General features: G+C 46.8%; 1 protein-coding gene across 8 annotated transcripts in view; it reads left to right on the forward strand.

Annotated features, from left to right (window-relative positions):
• The first annotated feature begins 2,472 nt into the window (after window positions 1-2,472).
• PDGFA (platelet derived growth factor subunit A) overlaps window positions 2,473-14,447 on the forward strand; it is a 40,640-nt gene continuing 28,665 nt past the window's right edge. For 3 of the 8 annotated variants that reach the window (XM_030002029.2, XM_030002026.2, XM_030002028.2), the window contains exons 1-3: window positions 2,473-3,669; window positions 4,863-4,959; window positions 12,337-12,441. In XM_030002029.2, coding sequence (XP_029857889.1) covers window positions 3,607-3,669; window positions 4,863-4,959; window positions 12,337-12,441 — 265 coding nt within the window. In that variant the 5' untranslated portion in view covers window positions 2,473-3,606. The remainder of the gene's footprint in view (window positions 3,670-4,862; window positions 4,960-12,336; window positions 12,442-14,447) is intronic. The other 5 variants (XR_003921541.2, XM_030002027.2, XM_030002030.2 and 2 more) reach the window with 3 other exon arrangements.

The following is a 14,447-nucleotide window of genomic DNA, read 5'->3' on the forward strand; positions in this document are numbered from 1 at the left end:
TGTCAAGGAGCTTCTGCATCCCTTCCCCCATGCCAAGTGCTGTGCAAACCCTAGGAATCCTCCCTCTCAACACTCTGTCGTAGTACAACTCTGTTATAATTCCTGACATTTGAGGGACTTCTAACAGTACGTGCTTTAAATTAGACAAGCAGTATCTTGCTCGCTGGTCTCGGATAAATAAAAAAGTGCAAAACCTAATTTTCTGGTGCTCTGTTCTTTGTACTGATTTTCTTTTAAACCTATAAGTACCATCCTGTCACTCTTTCCACGTGTGCCTTGTAGGTATTTCATAAAAGATGCTATTTCATGTTTGGTGCATGCATGTTTAATAGACTTGTAGACTGCAGGAAGGTGCCATGCTGAAGTAAAGATGCACTCGTGTGACGTTTTTCACACAGACATATCTTTGCATGCTTGTAAGGACTTACATGGCACAAATGCATTTTTAGATCAAACAATAGACAAGGAGAAAATGTGTTTCGTAAGCAGACAGACAACCCAAATATAAAGTTATCTGCAGGATCTGTGTGAATTTTATTTACGTTCTCTCGGTCTCTTCTGGGATCTTACATATTTTGCATTATTATCAAATATTTGCAATGATCCATATAAACAGTCTAATGTTAAAAGCTACTCCAAGTGTAACTCAACCCAGAGGAAAGATGCTTATCTGAGCTCCATAATGACAGATTTAAAAAAGATGCTGATGCAGCACGTTTCTCATAAAATGAAGGAAATGTAAGAAAAAATCAAAACTGCGTAGACTTTTTTTTACCAATAGATAAAGTAGGAGTTATCTCTATGTTGGCTTTCGTAGTGGAATACCACTTGAAAGAGCTACAAATACCCAGCACTTCTGATCCCAGACACACGTTAGCCAATGAAGGAAGGAAGGAGAGGAGTAAATGCTCGGCGAGCCGGTACTGTCAGAATCTATTTCACTGTTTGGTAATTATTTTTTTTTATTACTATGACAACACAGACCATAAGAATTGTTTCTCTAAGCCCAGCAAATGATAAGTGCAGATGAGACTTTTTTTTTTAACTAAAGTCATCACTTTTTACTTCTGCAACGTCAAAGCCCGTGTAAGAAAGCGATGGCAACTACCAGAATGACTTGCCCTAGTCTGCCTCCCGCTTGCCCTGCTGCTTGCCGGCGCAGCCTGCGTGGATGGGTCTGCTGCAGTGTGGCACTCGGATCATTTTTTTTTATATCAGGAGGCATTTGAGAATGGCTCCACACTGGCTCAGCATTTTCTGTCTTAAAAAAAAAAAAAAGCATTCTCCTTTTTAAAGTGCTTCCAAATCTTTTACATCTCTTTTCCTTTTCTCTCTTTTCAACCCCCACCTTTCTTTTTCCCCCCTTGTGGTCCTGGAGACCACCCTGTAAGCCTACATGACATCATGAGAGAGAATTAAACGTACTTGAAAGGCCACTTCTGTTTTGGTGGGAACTTCTATGCAATTGCAAAGTGCCCATTAAAGCACAGGTTGTTTCCTAGAAGCATGTCCAAGCCAGTAGCGTGCAAACCCCTCCAGGGCTTCTAGAAAGCATTCGCTTTTGAAATGCTGAAGGAAATTCAGAGATGAAAGGATAAGTCTCCCTGGCTGTGCATTTACAGTCTATTGTCTTCCATGAAGGATAGTATCACTCCTCAGTTGTGTTATTGCAGTTAATCCACTTAAATGCTATTGGATTTTCAGATGAGCCGAATTCTTTGCATCTGCTATTAAGATGCTTTGTTTAGATGAGAAAGGGCTGTTATTTAAATCACAATGAGTTCAGGGAGATGTCAGGGTGCAGCAGGCACCTTGTGCCAATCTGCGCCGGGGAAAAGGGGGCATTTTCTCTCCGGGGCGGCGGGGAAGGAGGATGCGAAAGGAAAGCGAGCCGCCACCGCCCGGCTCCGGCACCGATGCTCCGCGGGCCGGCTGCCGGGGCGGGGAAGCGGGGGGGGACGGGGGAGCGGGGCCGGTTGCGGCGGAGCCCCGGGGCGCCGCGTCTCCGCGGCCGCGGCGGGGAGCCCCGCGCCCGCGCATGCCGCAGCCAGGTGCCGCAGGGCGGAGGGCGCCCGCTGCCCCCCGCCCGCACCGCCACCCCCAGCTGCTTTTTATTTTTTTTTTGGGGAGGGGGGGTGCTTTTGTATTTCTTAAGGGAGGTTTTTCTCCTTTGCAAGGAAGGCTGCGTTAAAAAAAAAAAAAAAAAAAAAACCACAACACAACCCACCGCCACTCTGCCCCCCCCCTTCTGCAAAAGGGTAAGCCCCCCCCCCCCCCCCCCAAAAAAAAAATAACAACGATAGAAAAAAAACCACCCAAACCCTCCGTGGTCATGGCGATCTCTTCCGCCTTATATAAAAGGCAGGGGCACAAGGTGGATCCCGTAAGGTTACGCGGCGGCTGTTGCGCAGCAGCTCCCAGCCCTTCCCCGCGCCTCGGCTCCCCCGCCCCAGTGCCGCAGAGGGCCGGGGTGGCGGGCAGGCTGCCCCGCTCCCTCCCCGGCCCCCTCCTCCGGCTCTTTGATTTTTTTTTTTTTGTTTTTTTTTTTCCCTTCCCTCACATGTGGGCAGAGCCCCTCTCGCCCTACGAGCAGGGGCTGCAGCTGGCGGCAGCCCCCACTACTTGTTGTTTGTGGGTTTGGTGCCGGGAGTACCGGGAGGAGGGACGGGGGAGGCGCATGGCTGGGAGGGGAGCGGTATATGCTGCTCCTCGCCGGAGCCACGCTCCAGACAGGCCACCGCTTCGGAGCGAGCCCGGGAATCCTCCCTCCGCCAGGAGTTGCAGTTCGTCTCCGATCCCCTTGGGATTTAAACCTTCTTGCCTATCTATCTGTCTTTTTTTTTTTTTTTTTTTGTCCTTCCTCCTCCTCCTCTCTTCTTCTCCCGTGCAAAGTGGAGAAGGAACTGCACCGAGGCAGATCTTGCAATACTGCTCCGATCTATCACTGCTATTCTTCGTAATTAATTATTATTTTTAACCTCACCCCAGCCGGGGAGGGAAGCGGGACCGTTCTGAGCAAGAGAAACATTGCGATCCGTATCAATAAAGATTTTTTAAATTTTTTTTTTCTTCCCCCTTTTTGAGAAAGGGGGAGAGGGTGGAGGGCAAGCACAGCGGGGTGGGGGAGAAGCCGGCAAATCGAGCAAATCCCTCAGTCCCGGCGCGGAGCGGGAGGCCGCGGCGGCGGGGGGAGGCGGGCCCCAGCGCCGCCCGCCGCGAGGGGGGCCAGCCGCCCCAGACAGGTGATGGGCGTTTCGGCTGCGCTCCGGATCGACTCCTTGGGTTTCACTTTGGTCTGATCTAAGCAAATATGCAGAAGTACCGGCTGGTCTAGTCCTAAGAGCCAAGAGGAGCGAGCGAGAGCAGCAGAAAGGAGAGCGGCCACGCTCCCGTAGCGAGGGGAACATACAAACAGCGGCAGCGCCGTAATTAATCCACCGCCGCCCCGAGGCAGCCCCGACCCACCCTGGATGCGGAGGACCCCCGAGCCACCCCGCTGCCTTTCCCCTGAGGGATGGTACTGAATTTCTGCGCGGCAGGAGCCGGCCTGCAGCTCCTCTCCATCAGCGTTGCCTTCCCTCCGTGTCTAAAGTGCACTAGACCGCGATGAGGACCTGGGCTTGCGTTTTGCTGATAGGTTTTGGCTACCTGTCCTTTACCTTCTCCGAGGTAGGTGAGAGCGGCTTCCTGCGTTCTCGGTCCCCGGGGGACGCCGCAGCCCGGGGGTCGGGGCGAGCCGGCGGCGGAGGGCACGGGGGAGGGAGCGGGCTGCCCACCTGGGCTCCGCGGGCATCTCCGCGCCCTGCCCCAGCCCCTGCGCGGCCGAGGCAGAAAGCGAGTTGCCATTTCACGCGTGCCACAGGCGAAGGGGAATGACCGTGCGTTCCGCTCCGGGGCTGCTGGCTGCCCTTAAAAAATTCTTCTATCGAGCTATCTTGTAATATATATGTATATTTTCACGCCCCGCGGGTGCAAACGGGCTGCGGCTATTTGCAAACAGAGCGGTGCGCGGAGCCGCCCGGCAGCGGCCGCCCCCGGGGCGCACGGCGCTGCACATAGCCGACCGCGGGCACCGTTAGTGCCGCGGGCAGAAGTTGGTTGAATAAACCGGCCCCCCGTCCCCCCCCTCCCCGTCCCCAAAACGCCCCTCCCCGGTTTTTGAAGATCACCCGGCTCAGAGCGGGCGAGGGTCGGGAGCCGGCCCGCTCGGGGCCGGAGCGGGGCGCGGAGCCGCGTCTTGGGGGTTGCTACAGGTGGCCCCGGTCGGGGCGAGCGCGGTGCTCGGCGCTGCACGGCGATTCTTAACTTTTCCCGGGACCGCGTTTGCTTGGCACCGGGAGCCGCGACGTGGGCGCTGGTAGGATGGCGGCTGGCCCCGTGGGGCACGGCCGTCCTCCTCCCCGGGTCGGGGGAACCCTCGCCCGCGGTGGACTTCACGCCCGCTTGGGCAAACTTCAGCAGCCGATTGCCCGGGGTGGGTTTCCAGCCCGTCGAGCCGGGCTCGGGGGAGAGGAGGCGCGGCTCTGCCGGGCACACGCTCCGCCAGGCCGGAGCCGTGCCGAGCTGCCCGCCCGGCTGCGCCGTGGCGCAGTTCAGCCGGCGGCGGGCGGCGCGCAGCCCCCGCGGGCGCGCAGGAGGGGGCGGCGGGGAGCGCTCCAGCGCCCGGTGGAGCTGGGGGGGGGGGGGTGCGAGTGTGGATTTTTCCCCTGCTTCGTCCAAACACGTCCAGCAAACACCCTGCACCCTCCGTAAACACCCCCCCCAACCCCCAGCCCCGAAGCGCTAAATGCCCGGTGGGGCAGGGGCGTGGGGGAGTGCTGCGCGGGGCTGCGCGGTGACCCGCGGTGTGTGTGTCTTTGAAGGAGGCCGAGATCCCGCAGGAGCTCATCGAGCGGCTGGCGCACAGCGAGATCCACAGCATCCGCGACTTGCAGCGCCTCCTGGAGATTGACTCCGTAGGTAAATTAGTCCCGTCCTCCTTCCTTCCGCGCCGTCGGCCGCCGCCGCCCCGGGGGGGAGGCACCGCGGGCGGCCGCGGCGCAGCGCCCCGCACGCCTCTCGCCGCTCCGGCGGTGCGGCCCGGGCTGCCTCGCCTCGGGGACGAGAGCCGTGCGGGGACCCAGCCTGAAGAGCCAGGCTGCCCTGGGCAGGGGAGCTTTATTTCAAAGGGAGGCGGCGGCCAAGGGGCCGATCGGGAATTAAAACTTCGGGGGGTTCAGGGTGGAGAGGGACCTAGTGACCCTCTGTGTTTTCAGACCTCTCCGTCTCTCAGCGGAGAAAAATTTCCATAAGGTTTGTTGTTGGTCTTGCACTGCTCTGTTATCTTTAAACTACTGTCCTAGAGGTATTTAAAATATTTGAAACAATATTTATGAATGAAGTAATGTCTCTTCAAGCGCTGGGCTTTATTAAAAGGAAAATAAACCGTCTATGCTGATTTTAAACAGGAACCTGCATATGAAGCTTACCCTTAAAAATACACTTTTTTCCAAAAGAAAATAGCGCAGGGTTATTTTCTGCATCATTAGGCATGCAAATGGGTGTAGTGAGAACGTGCAGTTCAAACAGATCGTTGCAGCAGTAAATGAGATCTAGAAGCACCGTATTACTGGGTTTCTTATCATTTGGTTTCACTTGATGCACTTTGTTCCTGGTGATTTCTTCCCTGAGTTGAGAGAGAATAAACCCGGCACCTTTGATGTGCCCAAGGGAAACCTGCATCTTTCTGAAGAGCAAACATGGAGAAAAATGAATGAGTTCTTGCTTGCATTGGTACTGGGCCATCTCCTTTTAAACCATATGCTGTGTATTTTTGTAAAATCTGTGCCAGGTTCAATCACCTTCATTCAGCATTGCAGGATCCTTCTAGAGTTTAACTCACTGCTTTTTGTATAGTGCTGTATTAATGAGCAGGAATGCACTAAGAACGTATTTTACAGACATAGCTTTCAATTTTCATGTGATTAGGGAGCAAACGGTTTCCCATTACACTGAAAATGGGAATATTTCTCTCTTGCACAATACTTTACCAGAGAGGCTAATTACTAATTACCAGATTCATTGGCATCGGTTTAGTATTTTTGGAGAGCAGTGCTTCATCATTATTGCTTATCACTGCAATTAAAGAAGCTTTCACAACAGGGAAGGGGTATGCAATACATATTTCCCCACTGAAGACTGTTTTGGACCAGACAAGTGCACTACTGCTAAAATCTTTTTCCCAGTGAACTCAGTGGAAGGCTTGGCTGCTGTTGCAGAAGGGCTGGATCTGAGCGCTAGCGTTTTAAAATACTGCATGCTGCTTCTGCGTTTGAGTTGGTATTCTGTAGCTACCAGAAGACATTATTTTTTCAAATGCCCCAGTGTAACAAGCACATGCTTCATTTTTAAATACCACTTACAAGGAGAGCAAAAGTTCACATGGCTCCATTGCAAGAGAATCAAGCAGGCAAGTGGAGCAATGGTGGGAGCTGAATACATTAGTAGATGTAGCCAAAAAATTTATTTCAGAAAATAATTATTTACCTCGTGGCTAATATTAACCAGAAGAGGATGCATGACCAGCAATTGAAGAGGTCAGCCACGAGTTTACCATTTCGTTTTGCTGTTTTCATGCAATTTGTCAGTTTAGAAACCATTAGAGAAACAAGGCACATAAATATTTTACTATTTCAACATGAAACAGTAATGCCTTAAGACACAAACTCAAACAGTATTAAAAAATAAAAACAAAATATTCAGCCTTTCACCCTGTTCTTGCTTATGTGAGTGCTCCTTTTGCACGCCTGCTATGCTTTATTCTGAGCTACACAAGCAGGATTGGATCTTCATAGAGAGTAACTGGTCGTTACTACCCGCATTTATGTTTTCTGGGCACAGTCCTGCAGTCTTTACTGTCATGAGTAATTCTTATTAAGAGTTTATCAGAGTGACTAATCAAACATTGAAATTACCATGTTTTCTTCAGTAAACAGGATCGGGCCTGTTTACTATATTTAGTATTAGCTTGGATTAGCAAATCAAATGTTTTCTAGTTGTCACTGGTAAGATAATATTTCTGAAATGTATTTCCTTAGGGCCGTAGTTGCATTTAGGGAAGGGCTAGTTCAGTGAAGGCTTGTACAGTGGATATATTTGTATTTTATAGCATACACTCATTTAAACTGAGGCTCAGAATAAAACACTCCAGTGATTATTTTCTCCCTCATTTTAGTGCATGGTATTGCCAGTCCTTCTGCATGTGAGTAGCCCTGTTTAAACTCAGTGGGTGGACTCGAGAATTAAGAATGGTCTTGTAGGGGAAGAGTTTGCAGGATCAGGCATGCATGCAGAAAATATCTGATATTCCTGAGTAACAAGACAGAATCTGTGGAAATTGAAGGAAGAACAGTCATTTTCTCTCCTGCAATGCAAAGCATGTATTTTTAATTGGAAAAGTAAGTTTTATAAGTCAGAGTGGGCAGGTTTTTCTTCTATTCTGACAGATTTGGTCTCTATATTGTAGCGCAGAGATGACTGATAACCCCCTTCATAAAATTAGAAACCACACCCCCAGACCATCTGGCATATTACTTAAAGAAAAACACTACCCAACATGGAGCTTATCATTGTATTCAAAAAAGAAAATCCAGGCCAATTTGTCAGAGCCCCGTGCTGCATGTCCGATTCAAAGAGAAATCCCTGTAAAGGCAACATGAAAATTCTTTGTTTGTATGAGAAACAGGGTCTTATATTAATTAATTTGCTGTGATTGGGATCCATAGTCAGCGACAGAGTTTCATTGGCGTGAAGGAGAGCAGAGCCTGACCCTATTTAAAACAGAAAGCATGCACGATCCCAGGAAGTAGGCAGCTGTAGCGTGCAGAGTGCAGTTTTACTACTAACAGACTAAATCACCGAAACGGGGGCATTTCCTATATTCTGCCCGTGAAGTTCTCTTTGGCTTAGCAGCGTGGTTTTTCTCCCCGCGCTTCACCTCTCCCATCTGTCCTGTGGGAGGTAGAGTTCATTTCATCACCTATTATGTTTGCCTCCCGCTGGGAACAGATTTTCCCCCAGTCGTCTCCCTGCGTGGGGAAACGCAGGGCTGAGTGTGCTTCTTTGCATGGTTTAAGGGCATCAACCACAGGGTCACCTTAGGCCATGTGAATTTAACGGCCTGTGATTAAGAACTAGCAGAGCAGCTTTTGTTAAGTGGAGAAACGTTCTAAATTAACAGTATACTTTCATGGAAAAGTGTTAGATTGCTGCAGAGCTCAATCTATTGGAAAATCTTCTGCTGACTTTGTGCTTTTGGTGTGGCGCTCAAATTGAGGATGTTACAATGCAATGTGTTAGCTTTCCTTGCACCTCTTAAACATTATGAGAGGCGGGCATCTGCCATGTGTGTCCTGTGTTTTTCCTGAGACAGATAGAGGGAATACTCCTCCTCCTTTACAGTTGGTTGATCACATCTAGGTAAGGGGAAAAAAACCTAAACAAAACAGGATCTTGCAGGCAGCTACTTATATTTCCTTTAATAGATCAAAGTTGAAAACTTAATGACATCTATCTCTGCAGTTGGATGTCAGAAGGGCATATTTTGCATCAGCCAGAAAGAAGATCAAACAAACAGATTGACGTTGCCTTGGGCTTTCTGGCTCTAGGACCGATTTGTAAGACAGACCATTTCAGTTTATTGTACCTTACATTGAATTCCTGAAAAAAAAGAGAGAATGAGAATTTCCTAAACTGCTGCTGTTGGTACTAGAAGTGTTGGACCTATATTTTTTTGGATGCACATCAAAGTGACATGTAGAAGGTTTGTGTTAAGACTGCATATGTTGGGGATGTACCTCGCATAAAATTGTTTCGGAAGGAGATAGCAATGCGACAGTATAAATTGATAAATATAAAATAACAGTCGTCTTAGGATGCTTTCCACAGGCTTATTTAGTGAGAAGAGTAATCACATATTGGCAGAATGTCATAGGAACTCTGTGATTTATACTCCACGATCCAGTGGTAAAATGCCAATCTGACAAAAAAGAACAATTTCAGCTACAGTAATGGATTGACCAAGGCTAATTGCAAGAGTTTTTATACCCATCATTGATATGTTGTCAGTACATAAAAGATTACAGAGAAGGTTCTTGATGGGCTACCATGAAAACTTTTATTATTAAAATGTTAAAAGAGAGCTGCATTAATCTGGCTCCACGTAGCATCCTCCATCTTCACTTAGTGACAAGCAGTGTTCAATTTCTAAACTAAGAACCATCCTTTTCTAAGCTTTCTGCTCTAAGCCTCATTTTGTGAGGCGCTAAGCACCCATAAACTCCCATTTCCTTTGCTAAGAGCGTATCCTTATCCTGCAACTTCATGCTCCTAAATCAGTACATTAGGGGAAAAAAAAAGATGCAAATTAGGTATCGGGCTTCTTTAAAGTCAAACTAGAGAGTGCTTTTTGTAATTACTGTAGCATCGTTGTTTTAATGAACTAAAAGAAAGTCTTCTGGCCACACATCCAGAGTCAAGTCTGGTTTTCAAAGCTGACTTTCTGTTTTTTGGTCCTGCTTGGGCAAGACTTCTGGTGAACTTCAGTGATTTTCCCATTGACTTCACTGGGAAATGGAATTCCTTCCAAATGCCTGTGGGGATCGGGGGGGACACCAAGTGCCTTTAGCATTATAGTGTCTTCTGGCTCCAGCCATATGCTCCGTAATTCTGTTTATTAAAAAAGAAAAACCATCGATGCTGTGTCGATAGAAATAATACAATATGTGTTGCATAATGCATTGAGGTTTGACTGGAACTTATTTTGCAGTCTGCTGTGCTAGCTCTGTAGATCTCTTCTTTTAACCCTCACAGTGAGACATGAACTTAAGAAGTGATGTACATGCCTAAGATATGTAGTGAGACAGTGAGATACAGTATGAGCCAGAGGCCTTCTTCACCTTAGAAATCATCTTATAAGCAACACATGCTCCTCGACATGTCGTTTTGCTTTATAAACATGATGATAGAATATGGCTAATTGCAGCTGAGTTGAGCAGTTATATATAAGCACATGGCTTAACATATTGGTTAGCTGATCATACTATTCCTTTAGTCTTACCAGTTTCTTTAAACAAGACAGCAAGAAATCAGTCATGTTAGAAGGGAGCTATGCCAGCGTGTTGAATGTGGGATTAGGACCTGTGGCTCGGGCCTGCCGTACAGCTGGCATCATCGACGGTTTCTCTTTTCAGCAAGATGTCTGTGCCCACCAAGCAGTTCAGATTAGAGGCATTAGTTTTGTGTTTAATCTTTTTAAAACGCTGTTTGCATGTGGACAGAGATGCTTCTTGCTCTGAGCCTAGCTTGGATCTTACACTGAGCAGAATTCATGCTGCTTTCTTTTGAATATCACTTCATTGCCTCAAACTGAGGGAGAGATTGTGACAACTCCACGCTGCCAAAAAGGAGGTCAGTATTAAGGTGTTGGGTGGCTGAGTGCTAGGAAGCAGAAGAGGGCTGGAGGAACATCAGAACGGATCCTCATTTTGCATAACACCATTTGGGGTCAGGTGGATGTCCTGGTGCCTTTGGAATGGCATGCGGGAGACCTGGCTCTGCTCCTCAGCTCGGTCGCAAGCTTCCTGTGGGGTCTCAGGCAAGCCATTTTATTTACCCCACTGATGAGTTTTCTGGAGTATGGGGTACAATAAAAGTAGAAATAAAATCCATTAGTCATTGCTGTGTTACATTACAGGACTGGGACTGCAAATAAGGCTCACTATCAGCTAATCATTTAGGTTCCAAAATTTCCCATCAAAAGCAGTGGGAAACAAGCACTCTACACAGGAAGTAGGAGCCAACTTATTTGGGTAAATTGAGAGTCTGGATTTCACACTGACTTATTTCAGACAAGGATCTGTTCTGCTGATAAGGAGAATAGACAGGACCAGTGGGTGATCCTGGCACTACCTCTTGGACCTCCCATTTCATCTTCTCTTAGCTACCTATGGTAGTGTTTTCCAAGAAGTGAAGCTAAACCTTGAGGCAGAGAGCTCTTTCTAAGATGCTGAAGATATCACTGTCTTCATGTCTTTCCAGGCTCTGCAGGTGATTCCACAAGCTGCATGCTCTTTAGGTCAGGATTTCTTGGAGGGAGGAGAAAATTAATTGGTTGGTTTGTAGAGCAGACTCTCATGATGTGTATTACTAATAAAGCTGAGAATAAAACAAGTTCCGGAGTCACAGTCAACTGTGCATACAAAACGAACTGGAAGCAGGGAGCGTGACAGTGCAAAAGACAGGAGTGTAGGATGTTGGTAGCTTGTAGAGGGTAACTGAGTACTGTATAATAGCCATTTACATTTTTTAGTGCACATCACAGTTTTCTTTGGAGCCAGCAGTGAAACCTTGAAACTCTTCAGTGATGTTACAGAGGGCACTCCAAGCAGCAGAGTGCTAAAAATCTTAGTTTCGGTATACTGGAATCTCTATGCAGTCTTCAGTTTGCTTACATCTTCCTGATCCCCTGTTTGCAGATTGTGCTTGTCATTTTCAGAACCCTACTGCATGGGACACGACCTGGACTGCTTCACTTAACAAAACCAAATAGTTGGAGCAGTTATTTTGTTGTTTTTTATGATAAATGAAATGCCAAGTTTTCCATCTTTGCTTTTTCTCATGGCCCTTTAACCCATGTGGTAGGCTTATTTAGGGAACAAGACAAGCCTGGATGCAGTCCCAGAGTTTGCAGTAGCTTCAGATGCCCCTCCAAAGGTTAGGATACTTCACAGGGGATTTGTTCTGCAACAGAGAGGCTAAAAGGAAACCCATGCTAGTTACTTTTTGCTTTTGATTCTGTCCTAGTACTGCCCTGAAAACTAAGCAAGAGAAAATTTACAGAGGCAGCATTGTTGCTGTTGGGTGTGTAATACCATATTTTTTACCATAGCCTCATACCAGAACTCCAAAAAACTTAGAAGAAATGTTTCACGTGAAGTATAGTTGTTCTTATTTCTACACCTTTCCAGTAAGAAAAGCTGTATTATGCCTTTCACATAACAATGCAACTGTTTTACTTTAGATATGGTTCTGTGTCACAGAGTGTGCACTGTTTCTGGGGGCTTTCAGTAAAGTGGATATTAGAATTAAATTGTGCATGCTTATACGTGACATTTAACATCTATGTCTTCCCTGCCTTATGCCCTTGCAGTTGCATTGGCAGGAGTTACGTTAGACTAATTGCAACAGGATTTGGTTTTATGCATATGAACAGCGCAGGTTTATATGTATGGAACAGCACTGTAGCGACACTGATGCAAATAACATAGCTGAGGTTTAATATTTTGTTTCCTGTTCTAGGATATGATGATGTTTCAGAAACAAACTTGAGATCTTATAGTGTTCATTCTGCTAAACATGCGCAAGAGAATCGTCCTGTGCCCATTCGCAGAAAAAGAAGCATTGGTAAGAAACAAGCTGTTTGTACTTAGGGAGTAAAAACAGAGGGGGTGCTTTTGGTCAGCCAAGCAGGACATTTCACTGGAAAAACGCGACACGCACAAAGGAAAAAGGCCATTTCTAGTTTCTGCCTTTCTTTTTGCACGAAACGAGCCGTTGCCTGAGAAGCTGTCTTCTGGAGGATGTCCATAGGAGACAGACAAGCACAAATTCTTTACATTCACTTTCTTGTTGCAGCATGTTAGAAAGCTAGACCTTGGTTAGAAAATGCTGTGATATTCAATGTATAATTCATAGTGTGGGGAACAACTACAGCAGTGTGCTTTAAAAAACATCAACAGTTGGTAGAGTTTTCAGTACAGAAGCTCCACAAAAGGAAACAGCTTGACTCTTTATTCACAAGAAAAAACCAGCTTATCCAAAAAATTAAAAGCCATTGATGGAAACGCTGGGGCATTGATTTCCATCATTGCGTAGGGCACCATGCATGTTTACAAGGGATTTTGTTCTTGCTAAACAATAATGATGGTGATCCAACAAAGCCCAAATACAAATTTAAAGAGATGCTAGTGAATTGAAGAATAGGATTTGTATGCAGTGCTTGTTGATCTGTTTAGATCTGAGTGTTTTACCATTCCATTTGTGGAAAACATCCATGATCATATCTGTTATAGGTAATTCAGAGTTCATATATTTGTACTTTAAGCTATGGTGGTACGCGGTAGATAGCGCAGCATGCTGTCAGCCTGGATTTGCAGTGTGAATTGGCAAGCGCACTCGTCACATTGAATGCCTCTAGAGAACAGCGGTTCTGAAACAGTCTGCTACACTTGGCACCTTACTCTGCAAGGTGTTGAATGCCTCCCCATAAAAGTCAGTGGGAACTGGGTATACTCAATAACTTGTAGGAGTTGCCAGCTATCTTGCAGTATGGGATCCGTTAATTTTCCTGAGTTCATGGCACTGGGGTTTGAGAAGAAGAATCTTCACTCTATTTAGCTGACTGAAATGCATCTCTTTCAAAACTAAGCCTAGATTTTCATGTTAGAGGCACAGGTCAGGCCTGAACTTCTTGTACTTCAGAAGTAACTGAAGAAGCACAGGCAGTGTTCCAGTTCCCTGACACATCTAACCCAAAGCTATCACTGCTTCCACTGTAAGGCAAAAAAATCCAGGCTGCCTTCAGAGAACTTACCATCAAACAAGTTATCCCTGCAATTGCTATTTTCTGGACCGTTTTGAATTATCAGCTTGACTTCTTAGGCAGTCCCTAGGTTGAAAACAATACTTGGTTTGGATTTTTCATGGCAGCATCATGCAGCAGTACAGAGTTACTCTTTATGATCCTCAGGTGGCTGAAACTTGTCTACAAGCTCACTTTACCTGAGCCCGACAGGTTATTGGTTTAGCTGCAGGTTTTTCAGTCATGCTACTTTTGTGGTTTTGCCTTATTCAAGAAATAACAAATTAAATAAGAGCCACCATGTACAGACCTTTGGTAACTTCATTCAGGAAAAATGGCAGTTGCCCTTTCGGATGGCAGATGGACCAGACTCCCTGATGTGGGGATGTTAAGGTTTTGGAAGTGGAAACCCAAGACTCGAAAGTTTCAAGGTGGCGCAGGTTGTTTACCAGCTCAACCAATTTGGGTGTGATATAATTATCCTCAGTGCAACTTCTGTGGTGCTATTTGCCAGGTATTGCATACTTGTGTGATAATACGTGTGTGCAGTGATCACCCCAATGTTGTAAAATAGCAGCTGCTGTTATGCAGTCGCTATGAGGCTGTATTAGAGGATCATCTAATCTGGAGAAGCCCCTGGCTTGCTGTCACTTCTAAGGAGCCGGGATTGTCTTATCTAATGGTATGTGCTCCGAGCTATGTTGGGAGCCAGGCCATTGTAAACCCTTGTTTTAGGGCTGGGCTTTTGGGATTGAGTCAAGCTTCTCCCTAGGGTAGCACACACGGTTTAGTGGTAGGCAAACAGTACTCAGTACCGACTTGTCAGTAA

This window comes from Aquila chrysaetos, chromosome 25 (genome assembly GCF_900496995.4).
Source record: "Aquila chrysaetos chrysaetos chromosome 25, bAquChr1.4, whole genome shotgun sequence".
Classification (NCBI taxonomy): domain Eukaryota; kingdom Metazoa; phylum Chordata; class Aves; order Accipitriformes; family Accipitridae; genus Aquila; species Aquila chrysaetos.